The sequence below is a fragment of the Vulpes vulpes genome, chromosome 4 (genome assembly GCF_048418805.1).
Source record: "Vulpes vulpes isolate BD-2025 chromosome 4, VulVul3, whole genome shotgun sequence".
NCBI lineage: Eukaryota > Metazoa > Chordata > Mammalia > Carnivora > Canidae > Vulpes > Vulpes vulpes.
This window is the reverse complement of record NC_132783.1, coordinates 70,611,641-70,627,424: the sequence shown is the minus strand read 5'-3', so window position 1 is coordinate 70,627,424 and position 15,784 is coordinate 70,611,641. Positions and strand designations below refer to the sequence as shown.

The 15,784-nt window shown below is 38.0% G+C and overlaps 1 protein-coding gene across 1 annotated transcript in view; it reads left to right on the top strand.

The window, feature by feature from the left end:
• Positions 1–15,102, top strand: part of EIF3L (eukaryotic translation initiation factor 3 subunit L) — a 108,667-nt gene extending 93,565 nt beyond the window's left edge. Inside the window, 9 exon segments of the mRNA XM_072757279.1 lie at positions 13,614–13,725; positions 13,728–13,993; positions 14,199–14,291; positions 14,442–14,577; positions 14,609–14,695; positions 14,698–14,772; positions 14,775–14,813; positions 14,816–14,851; positions 14,854–15,102. Of these exon segments, the coding sequence (XP_072613380.1) occupies positions 13,614–13,725; positions 13,728–13,993; positions 14,199–14,291; positions 14,442–14,577; positions 14,609–14,695; positions 14,698–14,772; positions 14,775–14,813; positions 14,816–14,851; positions 14,854–15,092 (1,083 nt within the window). The 3' untranslated portion in view covers positions 15,093–15,102.
• The last annotated feature ends 682 nt before the right edge of the window (positions 15,103–15,784 follow it).

Sequence of the window (15,784 nt, the reverse complement as noted above, 5' to 3'; positions counted from 1 at the left end):
TTTCAACTTTCGATGGGTTTGTTGGGATGTATCCCCATCATAAGTTGAGGAAGATCTGAATGTGGGTTTGTTTCTGGGCTCTCAATTCTGTTCCATTGGTCTATTTTTTTCTGTTTCTTGCCAGGACTGTTTTGATTACTATAGCTCTGTAGTGTAACTTGAAAATAAGTGTGAAGCATGATGCCTCCTATTTTGCTTTTTCTCAGAAATGCTTTGGTCTTTCAGGATCTTTTGTGCTTCCATATAAATTTTAGAATTGTTTGTGCTACTTCTGTACAAATTACTATTGGAAGCTTGACAGGGATTTCATTAAATCTATTGATGGCTTTTGATAGTATTGACATTTTAACAAGATTAATTCTTCCAATCCATGAATACAGGATACCTGTCCATTTATTTGTGTTTTCTTCTATTGTTTTCATCAATATCTTATAGTTTTCAGGGGCACCTGGGTGGCTCAATGGTTGAGCATCTTACCTTTGGCTCAGGTCATGATCCTGGGATCCTAGGATTGAGTCCCACATCAGGATCCCCACAGGGAGCCTGCTTCTCCCTCTGTCTGTGTCTCTGCCTCTCTCTGTGTACCTCTTATAAATAAACAAATGAAATTTTTAAAAAATATATCTTATAGTTTTCAGGGTAGAGTTCTTTTACTTCTTTGGTTAAATTTATTCCTAAATATTATTGGTTTTTTTATGCTATTGTAAATGGGATTGATTCCTTCATTTATTTAATCAAATAATTCATTGTTAAAGTATAGAAATGCTACTGGTTTTGATCCTTAATTTTATATCTTGCAACTTTAATGAATTTATTGATTAGATCTAGCAAGTTTTTAAATGAAATCTAGGATTTTCTTTATATAAAATTAAGTCATCTACAAACAGAGAATTTTACTTTTGCTTAAATGGTCTATTCAGATTTTCTACTCCTGATTTAGTGTTTGTAGATTGTATGTTTCTAAGTTTCTTTCCCATTTCTTCTAGGTTGTCTGGTTTGTTGGTGTATAGTTCTTCATAGTAGCCTCTTATGATTGTTTGTCTTTCTGTGGTATCAGTTGTAATGTCTCCTTTTTTACATGGTTTTGTTGATTTGGTCCTTCTCTTTTTTCCTTGATTAGTCTAGCTAAACATTTTTCAGTTTCGTCTATCTTTTCAAGGAAACAACTCTTAGTTTGGTAGATCTTCTAATTGTTTTTCTGTTCTCCATTTCATTTATTTCTCCTTCAATATTTTTTTCCTTCTTCTATCTATACACTTAATTTGTTCTTTGTTTCTGATTCTAACATAGAGTAAGGTTTTTAATTTGGCATCTTTCTTCTTTATGCATTTACTGCTATGTACTTCCTTCTTAGAATGGCTTTTGCTCATCCCATATGTTTTGGTATGTTCTGTTTCCATTTTTGTTTCTCAGTATACTTTTTTATTTCCCTTTAATTTCTTCTTTGATTCATGTCTTGTTTAATTTCCACAAATTCATGAATTTTCCAGTTTTTCTCTTCTTTTAGATTTCTAGAGTCAAACTATTGTGGTCGGAAAAGATACTTGGTAGGATTTCAATCTTCTTGAATTTTCTAGGACTTGTTTTGTGGCTTAATATATGGCCTATCCTAAAAAAATGTTCCATTTGTGCTTGAGAAGAATGTTTTTCTTTTGTTGGCTAGAATGTTCTACATATAACTGATAGGATCATTTAGCCTACAGTGTTGTTCAATCCACTGTTTTCTTCTTAATTTTCAGTCTGGATGATCTATTCAATACTGAGTGTTAGGGTATTAAAGTCTCAACTTGGGCAGCCTAGGTGGCTCAGCTGTTTAGCGCCGATTTCCGCCCAGGGCTTGATCCAGGAGACCCAGGATCCAGTCCCACGTCAGGCTTCCTACATGGGGCCTGCTTCTCTCTCTGCCTGTGTCTTTGCCTCTCTCTCTCTCTCTCTCTGTGTGTCTCTCATGAATAAATAAATAAAATCTTTAAAAAAATAAATAAAAAAATAAAGTCTCAACTATTATTTTATTGCTGTTTATTTCTCCTTTTAGCTCTGTTAGTTTGTGTTTTATATATTTAGCTACTCTGATTTGGACACATAAATATTTACAATTGTTTTTACCTTCTACATGAGTTGGCCCCTTTATCATTACATGGTGACCTTCTTTGTATCTTTTTATCATTTTTAGTTGAAAGTTTATTCTGTCTGAAATAAGACCCAGGCTTTTTTAAATCTTCCTTTCTTTCTTCCCTCTCTCCTTTCTTCCTTCCCAGCTTCCCACCTTCCTTCCTTCTTTCTTTCTTTTTTTTTTTTCAGTTACCATTTTCTTCAAATATCTTTTTATACCCTTTCACTCTCAGATTATGTGTGTATATAAGACTAAAATGAGTCTCTCATAGGCAGTATATCACTGGATATTGTTTTTTAATCAATTCAACCATTCTGTACCTTTTGGAGAATTGAATATGCTTATGTTTAATGTAATTATTAGTAATGATTAACAACTGCTATTTTGTTCATTGTTTTCTGATTGTTTTGTAGATCCATTATTCCTTGTCTCTTATCCTGCTGTTTTTGTGTATATGTTTTAATATCTTTTGGTACCAGTATGCTTTGACTTCTTTACCACATTCTTTTGTGTAATTGTTATGTTTTTCCCTTATGGGAAAATATTATATTTAATATTATATTGAATATTATGATAATTTCATAAAATATCAGAAAATATAACAACCTATTTTAAGCTTTTAAAAACTTTAATTCCTAAACTTTACAGTTTTACTTCTCCTCTCCCTTGCATTTTAGATTATTGAGATTACAATTTACATATTTTTATTGTGTAACCAATAACATTACAGTTATAGATATGTTTGTCTTTTAACCTTTAAACTAGAATGGTAAGTGAATTATGCATCATTATTACCACATTTAAAAAAATCTAACTTTGCATATTTACCATTTTCCATGAGTTCTATCTTACCTTCTTATGTTTTTATGATGTTAATTAATGTCCTTTTACTTTCACTCAACAAACTTCCTTTAGAATTTTTTGTAAGGCAGATCTACTGGTAATGAACTCCCTTAGCTTTTGTTTGTTCAGGAAAGTCTTTATCTTTCCTTCACTTCTGAAGGAAAGCTTTACCAGGTATAGAATCTTTGGTGGACGTCTTTTTTCTTTCAATATTTTGAATATGCCACCTCATTCTGTCCTAACCTAAACATTTTTGTTAAGAAATCCACTGATCACCTTATGGTTTTCCTTTGTATGTTTTGTGTACACTTAGAATTCCTTCTTTGGCTTTGGCTTTTGACAATTTAATCATAATGTGACTCTGTGAAGCCTTTTTAGGTTCAACTGATTTGAGATTGAACATACTTCCCTTTCTTTCCTCTTCTTCTGGAATCCCCATAATGTAAATGTTGTTTGTTTTCATTGTATTACAAAGGTCCTTTAAACTTTCTTTGCTCTTTTTTATTTTTTTTTCTCCTCTGATTGGATCATTTCAAATGCCCTTTCAGGTCACGGCTTCTTTTTTCTGCATGGTCAAGTATGTTTCTGTATGTCTCTGTAACTCTTTACTGAATTTCTTAATCATATTTTTCAACTTGAATTTTTATTTTGATGGTTTCTACTTTTTTGTTGAAATTTTTTGTTCATGCATTATTTCCCTATTTTCATTTAGTTGCATGTTCTTGTAGTTCACTAATCTTTAAGAAAATTATTCTGAATTCTTTGAAAGGCCATAGATCTTCATTTCTCTAAGGTCAGTTATTGGAGTTTTATTTATTTTCTTTAGTTGTTATATTTACCTGATTTTTTTGTGGTTCTTGTTATTTCCCTGGATATCTGGGTATTTGAGTAAGTGGGCTCCTCTTCTAGACATTACAAGTTCTCTTTAGCAGAGACATTACCATTCAACTCAGTTTGGGTTTGGGGGCATATCTGTTGGAAAGAGTCTTTGGCAGGCAGGGCCTGCTATTAAGGTCTATTTTTGGACAAGGCAATTATTTGAGCTTGTGATCAGGGGTTGAGGAATGTGCTACTGGTTAAGAACAGGTAGGCAGGGCTACTGGCTTTTTCTCTGCCCAAGTAAGTCTGTAAAAAGGACTCTGCAGTTGCCTGGAGACTGTGGTCACACTTACCAGACAATCCTGACTGGTTACTATACTCATATTAGGTGAAGCTAGGAATTAGCTTCCTTGTCTTGGCAGGGCAACAGAAGACCCAGGGCCAGCATGAGGGCTTCCTTGGGGGTTAGAATTAAGCAAAAATGTATATTAAGTTTCCTGGTCAGATGAGGCCACCAGTTTTGCTCTGCAGATGGAGAAAGCCATGGCTATGCTCTCTGTTCAAGTATCACTATAATGAGAGTTGTTGAAGAGGCTATATAGCTTCCCATGTGTCCTTAGGTTCCCTGGTCAGGTTGTCTGAAGGTTGTATTCAGCAATAAGTGGTGCTATGAATTAGTTTCTGGGCCTCGGTACAGAAGAATAAGGAGCTTTAAAGCCAGTGAGGTTCTATCTGGTCTTAAACCAATCCATGCCCCAAGTTATCTGGCTGACCAGGATCACTGGCTTTGTACTGCATACCATCAGCTCTGCCTGCATGAGTCTTGGCTTAAGCATTGCTATATTACATAGCTTCCAGGTTTTCTTACCAGCCCTTCTGCTCATAGGCAGAATCATGAGCTGCTATGAGGCAGCTCATAGGGGCTAAGAATCATGTTACACAGCAGTACATGGGGCCTTGGCATGGGTAAGCCATGTTCTAGAGCCAGCAAAACCTGTTATTTGAGGACCCAAATAAGGAATACCTGCACCACACTGAGTCCTGGGTCACTATGCACCACCAACTTGGTTCTTCAGATTGGTTGTTAGAAACTCCTTCCCCTTCTCTGTCATAATCAGATTTTCCCTAATTGAACCCCCATTGACTCCCTAGCACTCCTTGTAGATGAAACCAGAGTATAAGAGCTCCCATGAAGTGACCCAAAACACTGAGGGGGGGTGCTGGAATGCCTCTCCCCCTTTTTCCACTGGAGGAACCATAGGCTCAGGAGAGATCTCTCCACATGGTGATGTGCTGGCCTAGGGGTGGGGCAATGCCATCAGCCTATAGCCATTTCTCTAACCTTTCCAATTCAGTCTGTCTTGATCTTTGTGATGCAGAAGGGGTTTCAGCTTCATCTCCATTGTCTAGTTTTGTCTTATCCATGACTAGTTGTCAGTTCTTTTTGTGAGGTAGAGCAAAGTCATGAATGACCTATGTCACCCCCTTGATGATATTCTTCAGCTTATTTATTTTAGCACTAAATAATATTCCATTGTCTGAATATACCTATTTATCTGAAAAATTTTAAAGTTGTCATGTGATTGATTCAGATTGTTCTATATGTCTCCCTCCAACTCCCAGCTAATCTGTCACTCTGATACAATCAAACTATTAATGACCATCACTGCTTACATTTGTTAATGGTCTCCTCTGGGCCTAACATTCTGCTGAGAGATTTGCATACTTTTATGCTACATGAAACAATAATTCTTTGACTTATATTCTATTTTCATCCCATTTACAAATGAGGAAACAGGCTTAGAGATGGAAATCATGGTAGCCAAGGTCACATACCTAAAGCAGACTTAGCTAGAACCATATCAAATACTATTTGGCCTCAAAGGTGTCTATCTTATTCATTTTTCCATTCCCAGAACATACTGCAGAGCCTGGCATACAGTTGCACCTTAGAAAATAACTTGGCAATGAATGAACACAAATATTGTTCTGGATGAGCCATTGTTCTAATAGAATTAAAGGCCAGGGGTTCTTATGACATAAATTAGAAGAGAATGTCTTTTGTGAAATATCTCAGAGCCACTTCATAAATGGAAAAATGGAAGCCAATAGAAGCTAACTGCTAAAGAAGATTAGAGCTATGCAAAGAACTTATATTTCCTGGTGTCTAGAAGCAACCTCTTCTCAGGCCAAAAAAGTCCTCATTGCTAAGTGTGTTATTTAGCAGATCTGACTCCCAATACACTCCAGAATTATCTTCAACTGTCAGCTAGTTTCCCAATTGCTCCTACTTATGTTTCATTTTTGTTCTAAATGCCATTTCCCCCTTTCATTTTGAGGCTATTCTCACTAATCCATATCGGTTTTATCATTTAGTCTTTGACACACATGTCAAGCCAAATATCAGAACAAATGTGCACAAAGCAATTATAGCAGAAGGGTCATGCTGTGAAATGACACTGAGCTGAAGCAGAGCATACTTTTTGCACATTTCAAGAACAACAAATTCCACATTTGGAGAAAAAAACATAATTGGATCTCATATGTCTTCTATCCTTCCACTTTCTGCCTTAATTTAGTCATCTCTATGACCTTCTCCACTATGCCTGTGTATAAAGTGAAACATATTAAGCAGCAGCAGAAGAGAGATACTGTTCACTTTCATTTCTCTATCTATAACCTCTCCTCATTTTCCATCAAGTACCCTGGAATTTAATTCATGCTGGCAAATATTTGCTGAACTCTTACTATTCCAGAGTCATTACCTTAGACACCATCCTAGATGCCAATTAGACAATAGAAAGAATAAAACAAGCCAGAATCTATTCTTTAACTGTATTACAAGGTAACATTTGATCGACCATTTGAGAGAGGAGCAGAGGTACAGGATTTCAAAGGAAGAATGAGATACTTCCACTTATGGAAGTAAGTGGTGGAGCTGCCATTTAAATTGGATCTGCAGAGATAGATAAGATTTCTACAACCAGAGAGTGTTAGGGAGAACATTCCAGGCTGACGGAATAGCATGAACAAATCGTTGATGTGGAGAATGTGCTCAAAGAAGGTCTAGCTATTTAATTAGCCTGGACAGAGGGTGTATGTCATGTGTCTTCGAAGTTGAGACTGAAAATGGACTGCAGAGGATGTTGAAAATTATAGAATACTTGATCTTTAGAAGTGGGGAGTGTTGAGGTGGGGACAGTTTTCCTGTCTGTTGCCTCATATTTCTAGACAGGCTCACATCTAGTGAAAAAGGGATTTCTTGTTCCTCCCAACAAGAGAAAATTTAATTTTAATTGGTATTGCTTACAGCATTCAACTGATCTGCTTTTCCTAGTGGGCTAGCTGAGCCTCAGAGACAGAATCTAGGCCTCAGACTCTCTCCTATCATTCATTTCTTGTCCCTGTCCAATCTTTGGGCCTTCTTTTCACTTCCTCTTCCTACTTCCTGTGTCCATATGAAAAGCACCCAGACCCCAGTTCCTAAGAATGAACTTAGACTGTGCTCCAACCCGGTCTGACTCCAACCTAGACTGGCTCAACCCAAGCATCCAGTGTCAAGGGGTAGAGAAACGATGTCTCATTCTATGTATTTGTTCAACCATATTCCCAAATTCAGTTTTACATGAGAAACCCTCTTTGGGAAAGGAAACTGGGTTAATAATAGACATGCACCCAGATACTAATAAGAAGCGCTTCATTTCCTATTTAGATACTATTCTGTGAGGCCTTCCTTTACTGCTCTTACTTTCCCTTTTGGGTGGACCAAACCATTATCCCAAGAGAAACTTAATGCACCAGCTTCTGTAACTCCCATTGTTCTTTCTCTACACCAGAAGAGAAGGTGTCTATCGCTACCTTCTATGGTTGCTTCAGACAGCAATGCTGTTAAGTAGACATGGGAAGCAATATGGGTATGCAACTGCACAAAATTTTTAAAGTCTACCCTGATTTCTTTGAACGTGGTAAAAGATAAATAAATGGAGAGGACAGGGCAAGATGGCAGAAGAGTAGGGTCCCCAGGTCACCTGTCCCCACCAACTTACCTAGATCACTTTCAAATCATCCTGAAAACCTACAAATTCAACATGAGATTTAAAGAGAGAGCAGCTGGAACACTACAGAGAGAAGGGTTTGCACTTCTACCCAGTACAACTCATTTTTAGCCACTCAGCACTGAGCAAAATGACTAGAAAGAAGAGCTCACCACAAAATAAAGAATCAGAAACAGTACTCTCTGCCACAGAGTTACATAATTTGGATTACAATTCGATGTTAGAACACAATTCAGAAGTACAATTACAAAGCTCCTGGTGGGTCTGGAAAAAAGCATAAAGGAATCAAGAGACTTCATGACTGCAGAATTTAGATCTAATCAGGCCGAAATTAAAAATCAATTAAAAGAGATGCAATCCAAACTGGAAGTCCTAATGATGATGGTTAATAAGGTAGAAGAAAGAGTGAGTGACACAGAAGATAAGTTGATGGCAAAGAAGGAAGCTGAGGAAAAAAAGAGAAAAACAATTAAATGACCATGAGAAAAGGTTAAGGGAAACAAATGATAGCCTCAAAAAGAAAAATCTACATATAATTGGGGTTTCAGAGGTTCGCCAAGAGGGAGAGAGGGCCAGAAAGCATATTTGAACAAATCATAGCTGAGAACATCCCTAATTTGGGGTGGGAAACAGGCATTCAGATCCAGGAGATAGGGAGGTCCCCCCTAAAATCAATAAAAACCGCTCAATGCTTCAATATTTAATAGTGAAACTTGCAAATTCCAAAGATAAAGAGAAGATCCTTAAAGAGACAAGAGATCGCTAACTAATATGGGGAGAAGTATTAGATTTACAGCAGACCTCTCCACAGAAACCCGGCAGGCCAGAAAGGGCAGGCAGGATATATTCAGGGTCCTAAATAAGACCATGCAGCCAAGAATACTTTATCCAGCAAGGCTCTCATTCAGAATTGAAGGAGAGATAAAGAGCTTCCAAGATAGGCAGAAACTGAAAGAATATGTGACCACCAAACCAGCTCTGCAAGAAATATTAAGGGGGACTCTGAAAAAGAAAAGGAAACCCAAAGAAATAATCCACAGAAACAGGGACTGAATAAGTATTAGGATGAAACTATATTCATATCTTTCAATAGTAACTAGAACATGAATGGGCTTAATGATCCCATTAAAAGATGCAGGGTTTCAGACTGGATAAAAAAGCAAGACCCATCTATTTGCTGTCTACAAGAGACTCATTTTAGACCTAAGGACACCTCCAGCCTGAAAATGAAAGGTTGGAGAACCATTTACCATTCAAATGGTCCTCAAAAGAAAGCTGGGGTAGCAATCCTCATATCAGATAAATTAAATTTTATCCCAAAGACTGTAGTAAGAGATGAAGAGGGACATTATCATACTTAAAGGATCTATCCAACAAGAGGACCTAACAATCATGAATATTTATGCCCCTAATGTGGGAGTTGCCAAGTATATCAATCAATTAATAACCAAAGTAAAGACATACTTAGATAATAATACACTAATACTGGGAGACTTCCCCATGGCGCTTTCTGCAAATGACAGATCTTCTAAGCACAACATCTCTATTAAAGACCGTCCTGCTAAAAGATGAAAGGGTCAACCAGGAAATTAAGGAAGAATTAAAAAGATTCATGGAAGCTTACAAAAAAAAAAAAAAGATTCTTGGAAGCTAATGAGAATGAAGATACAACCATTCAAAATCTTTGGGATATACAAAAGCAGTCCTAAGAGGGAAATACATCGCAATACAAGCATTCCTCAAAAAATTGGGGGAAAAAAACAAATACACAAGCTAACCTTGCACCTATAGGAAGTGGAGAAAGAACAGCAAATAAAACCTACACCAAGTAGACGAAAAGAGTTAATAAAGATTCGAGCAGAACAAAATGAAATAGAGACCAGAAGAATTAAAGAACACATCAACAAAACCAGGAGTTGGTTCTTTGAGAGAATTAATAAGATAGATAAACCATTAGCCAATCTTATAAAAAACAATAGAGAAAAGACTCAAATTAATAAAATCATGAATGAAAATGGAGAGATCACAACCAATATCGAGGAAATACAAACGATTTTAAAAACATATTATGAGCAGCCATATGCCAATAAATTAGGTAATCTAGAAGAAATTGATGCATTTCTGAAAACCACAAACTACCAAAACCAGAACAGGAAGAAATAGAAATCCTGAACAGGCCAATAACCAGGGAGGAAATTGAAGCAGTTATCAAAAACCTCCCAAGACACAAAAGTCCAGGGCCAGATAGCTCCTCCCAGGGAAATTCTATCAAACATTAAAGCAGAAACCATACCTATTCTACTAGAGCTGTTCTGAAAGAACACTTCCAAACTCCTTTTATGAGGCCAGCATAACCAAAACCAGACAAAGACCCTACCAAAAGGGAGAATTATAGACCAATATCCCTGATGAACACAGATGCAAAAATTCTCAACAAGATACAAGCTAATAGGATCCAACTAACATTAAGAAGATTATTCACCATGACCAAGTGGGATTTATCCCTGGGACGCAAGGCTGGTTCAATACTCATAGAACTATCAACGTGATGGATCATATCAACAAGAGAAAAAGCAAGAACAATATAATCCTCTCAATAGATGCAGAGAAAGCATTTGAGAAAATACAGCATCCATTCCTGATCAAAACTCTTCAGAGTGGAGGGATAGAGGGGACATTCCTCAACATCTTAAAAGCCATCTACGAAAAGCCCACAGCAAATATCATTCTCAGTGGGGAAACACTGGGAGCCTTTCCCCTAAGATCAGGAACACGACAGCGATGTCCAGTCTCACCACTGTTATTCCACCTAGTACTAAAAATCCTAGCCTCACCAACCAGGCAACAAAAAGAAATAAAAGGCATTCAAATTGGCAAAGGGGTCAAACTCTCCCTCTTTGAAGATGACATGCTACTGTATATAGAAAACTCAAAACACTCCACTCCAAAATTGCTAGAACTCATACAGCAATCTGGCAGTGTGGCAGGATACAAAATCAATGCCCAGAAGTCAGTGGTATTTCTATACACTAACAATGAAACTGAAGAAAGAGAAATTAAGGAATCAATCTATTTACAACAGCATTCAAAAGCATAAGATACCTAGGAATAAACTTAGCCAAAGAGGTAAAGGATCTATACCCTCAAAACTGCAGAACCCTTCTGAAAGAAATTGAGGAAGACACAAAGAGATGGAAACATATTCCATGCTCATGGATTGGAAGCATTTTCCAATCTGAAAATGTCAATGCTTCCCAGGGCAATTGACACATTTAATGCAATCCCTATCAAGATACCAGGGACTTTCTTCAGAGAGTTGGAACAAATCACCTTAAGATTTGTGTGGAATCAGAATAGACCCCGAATAGCCAGGGGAATTTTAAAAAAGAAAACCATATTTGGGGGCGTCACAATGCCGGATTTCAAGTTGTACTACAAAGCTGGGATCCTCAAGACAGTGTGGTACTGGCACAAAAACAGACACATAGATCAATGGAACAGAATAGCGAACCCAGAAATAGGCCCTCAATTCTATGGCCAACTAATATTTGACAAAGCAGGAAAGACTATCCACTGGAAAAAGGACAGTCTCTTCAATAAATGGTGCTGGGAAAATTGGACAGCCACGTGCAGAAGAATGAAACTAGACCACTCTCTTATACCAGAAACAAAGATATACTCAAAAGGGATGAAAGATCTAAATGTGAAACAAGAATCCATCAAAATCCTAGAGGAGAACACAGACAACAACCTTTCTGAACTTGGCCACAGCAACTTCCTATAAGATACATAAAGAACAGAACATAAAGGCAAGGGAAACAAAAGCAAAAATGAACTATTGGGACTTAATCAAGATAAAAATCTTCTCCACAGCAAAAGAAACAGTCAACAAAACTAAAAGACAACCTACAGAATGGGAGAAGATATTTGCAAATGACATATCAGATAAAGGGCTAGTATCCAAGATCTATAAAGAACTTATCAAACTCAACAGCAAAGAAACAATCCAATCATGAAAGGGGCAAAAGACATGAACAGAAATTTCACAGAGGAAGACATACACATGGCCAAGAAGCACATGAGAAAATGCTCCACATCACTGACCATCAGGGAAATACAAATGAAAACCACAATGAGAAACCACTTCACATCTGTGAGAATGGGGAAAATTAACAAGACAGGAAACAACAAATGTTGGAGAGGATGTGGAGAAAGGGGAACCCTCTTGCACTGTTGATGGAAATGTGAAAGGGTGCAGTCACTCTGGAAAACTGTGTGGAGGTTCCTCAAGGAGTTAAAAATAGAGCTACCCTGCACCCCAGCGATTGCACTGCTGGGGACTTACCCCAAAGATACAGATGCAGTGAAACAGCAGGACATCTGCATCCCAATATTTATAGCAGCAATGTCCACAATAGCCAATCTGTAGAAGGAGCCTCAGTGTCCAATGAAAGATGAATGGATAAAGATGTGGTCTATGCATACAGTGGAATATTACTCAGCCATTAAAAATGGCAAATATTGCTTCGACATGGATAGAACCAGAGGGCATTATGCTGAGTGAAGTAAGTCAATCAGAGGACAAACATTATATGGTCTCATTCATTTGGGGAATATAAAAAATAGCGAAAGGGAATAAAGGAGAAAGGAGAGAAAATGAGTGGGAAATATCAGTGAGGGAGACAGAACATGAGAGACTCCTAACTCTGGGAAACGAACAAGAGGTGGTGTAAGGGGAGTGGGGCTGGGGTGGGGGTTACTGGGTGACAGGCACTGAGGCGGGCACTTGACGGGGTGAGCACTGGGAGTTATGTTGGCAAATTGAACTCCAATTGAAAAATACAAAAACAAGATAAATAAATAAATAAACTAACTAACTAACTAACTAACTAACTAACTAACTAACTAACTAACAGGCTATGAGATATACCCAGGAACACTATGATCAAACAGTCTCCATTTAACTATTCATAGAACTCATATTCTTCCTCTTAACCTCATTCTTCATATCTGTGGGTAAACTGCTCTCAAATCTGCCACTGAACAACACCTTTAATGACTATTTATTTGCATTTGGGCATTTTTCGTATCATAATGTTGGTAATGTACTGTCAGATATGTCCCACCCTTATGCAGAAGCACATCTACTCTTAATTTTCATAATGTTCTCACATTACTTTACTTTGTGTTTACACAGTTCAAAAATTATGCAGACCTCTCTCCTTATTTCTTTTTCCATAATGTCTTATAATCCTCTACACATTACTCTGTCTTCACAAACTTCACCCATTGTATTTCTTCTTACTAACTGGCACATTTCCCTTTCCAACTCAGAATTAACATCTAATCAATACCAACCTCTCAACAACCCCTATCTTCCTAAATATCTTAGTTTTCTCCAAGAAGGGCCATTCATGATATCTACTCTTTCTGTCTTTTTCCTCTCTTATACATTGCAAAAGTAATATGGTGCTAATACAGTTGTAAGGACTCCACTATAATTATCTCTCTCTTAAAGCAATTAAAATATAAACTGTCCTAATCCCTCTTCCAAACAGTGACATCTTCTTAAGAAACTTTCTGCCACCTCAAAAGCAGTATTTTTTTTTTTTACTTCCATAGCTTCCATTTCTTTATCCCACTGTTCTGAATAATGAACATATTGTCATTGCCCAGAGTATTTTTAATTACTGGGCTTCTAAACTTAAGGTTTCTTGATCCTTGGTTGCCTTGAAGCTCAAAGGTGAACTTTCTTGTTTTCATTTCATTTCAACACCCTCCAGAGTGTGAAGAGAAGAGGGGACTCTCTGGTAGTATTTGTGAGCACTGCAGCCATAAATTTTCTTGTTGACTATTATGAATCTAAGGCTGCTTACAATCTCAGTGCTTACCAGGGCGTTATGATATGCACACAGGAGATCCAAAGCAGGATCTGGCTTACAAACATTAGTATGACAGCAGACCTAGCAGGGGATCCTCAAACTTCATCCAATGTTTCTACAAAACCATCTCAGATTTGTTTGACCAGAAGGTGTATGAGTTGCAGGCCAGTCATGTGTCCAGTAATGTCACTGACCAAAAGATGTATGAGATCCAAGACATCTGTGACAGCAGCTGGACCAAACTGAATAAAAGACTCTTCAAGAATACACCTTGGCAGGATGCCTGGGTGACTCGGCAGTTGAGCATTTGTCTTTGGCTCAGGGTGTGATCCTGAAGTCCTGGGATCGAGTCCCACATCGGGCTCCCTGCATGGAGCCTGCTTCTCCCTCTGCTTGTATCTCTGCCTCTCTCTCTGTGTGTGTCTCTCATGAATGAATAAATAAATAAAATCTTAAAACAAAAGAAAGAATACACCTCGGCCTGAGACGGAAGTCCTTGTTATACAGGTTGGCAACAGTACTGTCTTCTTGATTTTGTACAAAGAATTATATTACAGGCAGATATATGCCAATGTTAGTGAGGGGCCCTCCTTGGAGCAGAGGTCTGAATCCTATTAACAACTGTGCCAATCTCTTCAAATACATTCTTTTTTTTCCCCAGTGGTCCCGCTCTTCTTGATCTACCCAACCTATGGTTCTGGGATAACATCTGATGAATCCATCTATTAGTTTCAGTCCTTTAGTCAGTACCACTGTACGACCAACAAGAAGTCAGAGGAAGAAATTGACTTTCTTTGTTCTAATTTCAAAATCTGGAATGTTCACAGTGTCCTCCACTCCTTGGTAGACATGCAAATTAACGAGAGCATTCACCACCTGCTATGGGAGAAATACAGACCCACAGGTCTATGAGGAACTTTTCAGACACTCCTCCCCAAAATTCTTGTCACCTGTAGTGTGCAACAATGGTAGTGTGCACCCTAAATACACAAGGAAACCTTCTTGAAGCAACTGAAGGTGTTTTCTGATGAAGTGCAGGATCAGGCTCAGCTCTCAACCATCTGATATTCCTCAAGCTCTACACTACCAGGCCTATGGCCAAACTGCTGGCTTCCTGGACCTCATAGAACAGGAGATCCATGTCAGCTCCTTGTGTTCAAACACAAAATGAAGAACCTGATGTGAACCAGGGGCATCTCTACCTTAGATGGCAAATTTCAGTCAGCCTCTGGGGTTCGCTTTTATATTGATAAGGACGTGATCTACATCACGGATACCAAGGGCGCTAGGCCCTATGGTATTTGTTTATCCTCATCCAACAGATACATAAAATTTGAGAAGCTCAGTCAAATGCTAAAGAAGATGGGACAGAGACCCTGAGTACATTCACATTCTTGTTAGGAATCTATTTTGATGTCTTTGTAGGTGGGGCATATTTTTTCACTGTGAAACCCTTACATATATCAGATATCAGCCATTCATCTGAGTTGAAGTTTACTTGAATTATGGACTGAAATGTTTTAAATAGGTCTCAGTAAAGGATCTTTTTTGGAAAAAGAGAGAGAGAGAGAGAAAAGATGGGAAACGTATTGCCCTATAACTATACCCTTGCCATGCTCTCCAGCTTGAGCAGCCCTAACATCTACATGCATTGTCACTGTGGTCAAGGAGCCAAGTCTCTGCTGCTGCCATGTCTCCTGCTACTAACCTCAGTCCTGCTGAATCAGCTGGTCCTGATCTTTCAGTATCTTTTGAGCATGTCACAATAGTGTCTTGCTCATTCTCATACTGTATACCATCTGTTTAGGGGGTCACTCAACCCTCCTGAGATATGAAACACCAAAAGACTCTTCTGGAACCATGTATGTACAATCTAGAAGCATATTGGAGTTGATATTAGGGGAGCAAAAATAGCAACAGCATACAGGATGAAGATGAGCTCCTCTTTCTTTCTTTGCCCCCTATCTATAACAGCTGGTTCAGAGAGGCAGGGGATCTATATGGCCTCTCAAAAGACTTCCTCCAAGAACCTTTGGTATCTTGTTACAAAGCTGTGGTCAACTTGGGAATAT